Source organism: Palaemon carinicauda, chromosome 25 (assembly GCF_036898095.1).
Source record: "Palaemon carinicauda isolate YSFRI2023 chromosome 25, ASM3689809v2, whole genome shotgun sequence".
In the NCBI taxonomy this organism is placed as follows: domain Eukaryota; kingdom Metazoa; phylum Arthropoda; class Malacostraca; order Decapoda; family Palaemonidae; genus Palaemon; species Palaemon carinicauda.
The window spans coordinates 76,650,457-76,652,892 of NC_090749.1; the positions used below are offsets into that span (position 1 = coordinate 76,650,457).

Sequence of the window (2,436 nt, forward strand, 5' to 3'; positions counted from 1 at the left end):
GCGTGTGTGTAGATCTATCTAGATATTGAGCAATCATTTTGACGGGTTGCGTACCTCAAATTTTAAAAAATTACCTTAAATACTAAAAAAAAAAAAAAGAAAAAAAAATCGTATCATGATCAACAAAATCTCTATTTTGTGAAAAATCTGAAAAATAAATTTTAGATACACAATGTTACTCTATAATCAAAAGATTACCTGATGGAAAATTTACCTTAAAATTACCTAGAAAGTACCACCACTGTAGAAATTTCCTTAAATCAACCAAAATGACTCAATCTGAGGTGAATTACCTTGAATATGAGAGGCACTGTATAGATAGTAGGTGAAACGACAGAAGAGACTCGGCCAAGAAGGAATTGCTCCACTGCCAAATTGTAGTTCGCCTCAGACTCTGGCATCGGTAGTCGGGCAGTTGTAGTCGTAAAGGGATGTGGGTATTGTAGAAGGGCAGGGAAGAGGCGTTGGACGTCGTACGTGTTAAAAAGCGTTTGCAGAAGCGTGTCTATAGTCTTGTGAGAAAGTAACGCAGGTGGACATTTTAATGTGAAATAGCAAAATTGCTGTTTTTGATGTGTTGTGTGGGGTCGTAGAGCGAGACTTGATTTGACTGGTGTGTTAAGAAAATGTAGGGTTTGATATACTTATATTTCATGTCTAATGAAATAGGAGAAGTGAACTACCATGTTAAGTTTTTAAAAGCAAAAGTATACTTTGAAATAGAGTTAAGGTAGACTTTGCATAACTGGACTTTTGGAAATCATCTCTTTTGTGAATTATAATGTAATTATATTTTGAAAACCTGCGTGATAAATTACAGATAACTTCCTTCAGAATATCATTTCGACCTGATGTATAAACACGTTTAATTAGGATATTTTAACAATGGTATACGATTAATAAAATCATTTACAAAAGCGTGTTCAATATGTTTTTTTTTTTTTTTTTTTTTTTTTTTTTTTTTTTTTTTTTTTGAGAAAAGATGAATAACCTAATTTATCATTTTTGGATGATGGTGATGATTATGATAATTACTTTTGGAGAAATTAGGCTTGAACTCTTGAGTTAGTGTATGAAGACAATGAAAAATGTGACCTGTTTACATAAATAGAAACTGTAATGTAAATCAAGATCATTTTGATCTACTTCTTTGGAAAGTGGATTTTTTTTTTCTTTTTTTGAAATGATAACTGAACTTTATCATAAGTGAAAGTAATAGTTTTGCCGTATTGTGGTAGTGGTACAAATTTTACTTTTTTTTCAAGAAACTAAAGACTCGACATGAAAAATGTGTACCTAATTCACAGAGCAAGACTTATCTCATTATGAGAAAAATATTGACAAAAATAGTGACTTCTTGTAATAATTCAGCAAAAATTTTACATGTGCAAAAACTTAATATGTTTTGAATATTTCAGAAAAGAATTATAATTTCTACGTAACTTTAAAACAACTACAATTCAACTGCCTTTCCAGATATGAAAAGGAATAGAATTTTACCTCTTTTCAGATAAAATAAAACAAATATTTGCTCTAATTTAAGGCAAAACAGAATTTTGTGTACTTTTATAAAAGAATTTATTTTTAATTCTATTCTGACGTTTTACAGATTGATATTTTTTTTGCAATAATCCTCGAGTTTGATCAGATTTCATCAAACTTAAAACACGAATTGTGTTTTCTCTTACCAGAAAAAAACAATACCATTCAGAAAATACCTCTAAATACCGGCTGGCATTGTTGATAACAGAAAATTGCAGTGTAAGAACAATTCTCTGACCTAGTCTCTAGCAAACAATTGTTAGTTTGTAACAAACAATTGTTAATTTGAGTGTGTGTGTCACTGGGCCAAAGTAACGATCGCCAATCCTAGAAGTAAGCAACCAGCCAAGCTTAATTAGTCAGACTGTTCGAATTACTTATTTGTGCCAAGACAAAAGACACACTGTTAAATTATCTGTGACTTTTAGAAGAGAGAAAAGTTGAAACATTTTGTGAAGATCTGATATAAAAAGGAAGGGGTTTTTTTGGTGATCCAATCTGTGCAGCTGAAGAAATCTTTTTTTTTTTTTTAGAAATGAGGTAAGTTTATTTTCAGAAAGATTTTCTTTTTTCTCAATTTATCTGTCTGTTTTTGTAGATTATATATTACTTCATGCATTTTGTACGTTTAATTAATCAAGTAGTGTATATATAAATATATATATATATATATATATATATATATATATATATATATATATATATATATATATATGTATATAATATATATATACATATATATATAATATATATATATATATATATAATATATATATATAATATATATATATATATATAATATATATATATATATATATATATATATATATATATATATATATATATATATATATATATATATATATATATATATATATATATATATATAATGTA

General features: G+C 27.4%; 1 protein-coding gene across 11 annotated transcripts in view; it reads left to right on the forward strand.

The window, feature by feature from the left end:
* The first annotated feature begins 338 nt into the window (after positions 1 to 338).
* Positions 339 to 2,436, forward strand: part of Tdh (L-threonine dehydrogenase) — a 45,532-nt gene continuing 43,434 nt past the window's right edge. The window contains exons 1-2 of one of the 11 annotated variants that reach the window (XM_068349410.1): positions 339 to 433; positions 1,610 to 2,082. In XM_068349410.1, coding sequence (XP_068205511.1) covers positions 2,078 to 2,082 — 5 coding nt within the window. In that variant the 5' untranslated portion in view covers positions 339 to 433; positions 1,610 to 2,077. Of the gene's footprint in view, positions 533 to 593; positions 629 to 1,609; positions 2,083 to 2,436 lie in introns of those variants that run through there. The other 10 variants (XM_068349415.1, XM_068349409.1, XM_068349407.1 and 7 more) reach the window with 10 other exon arrangements.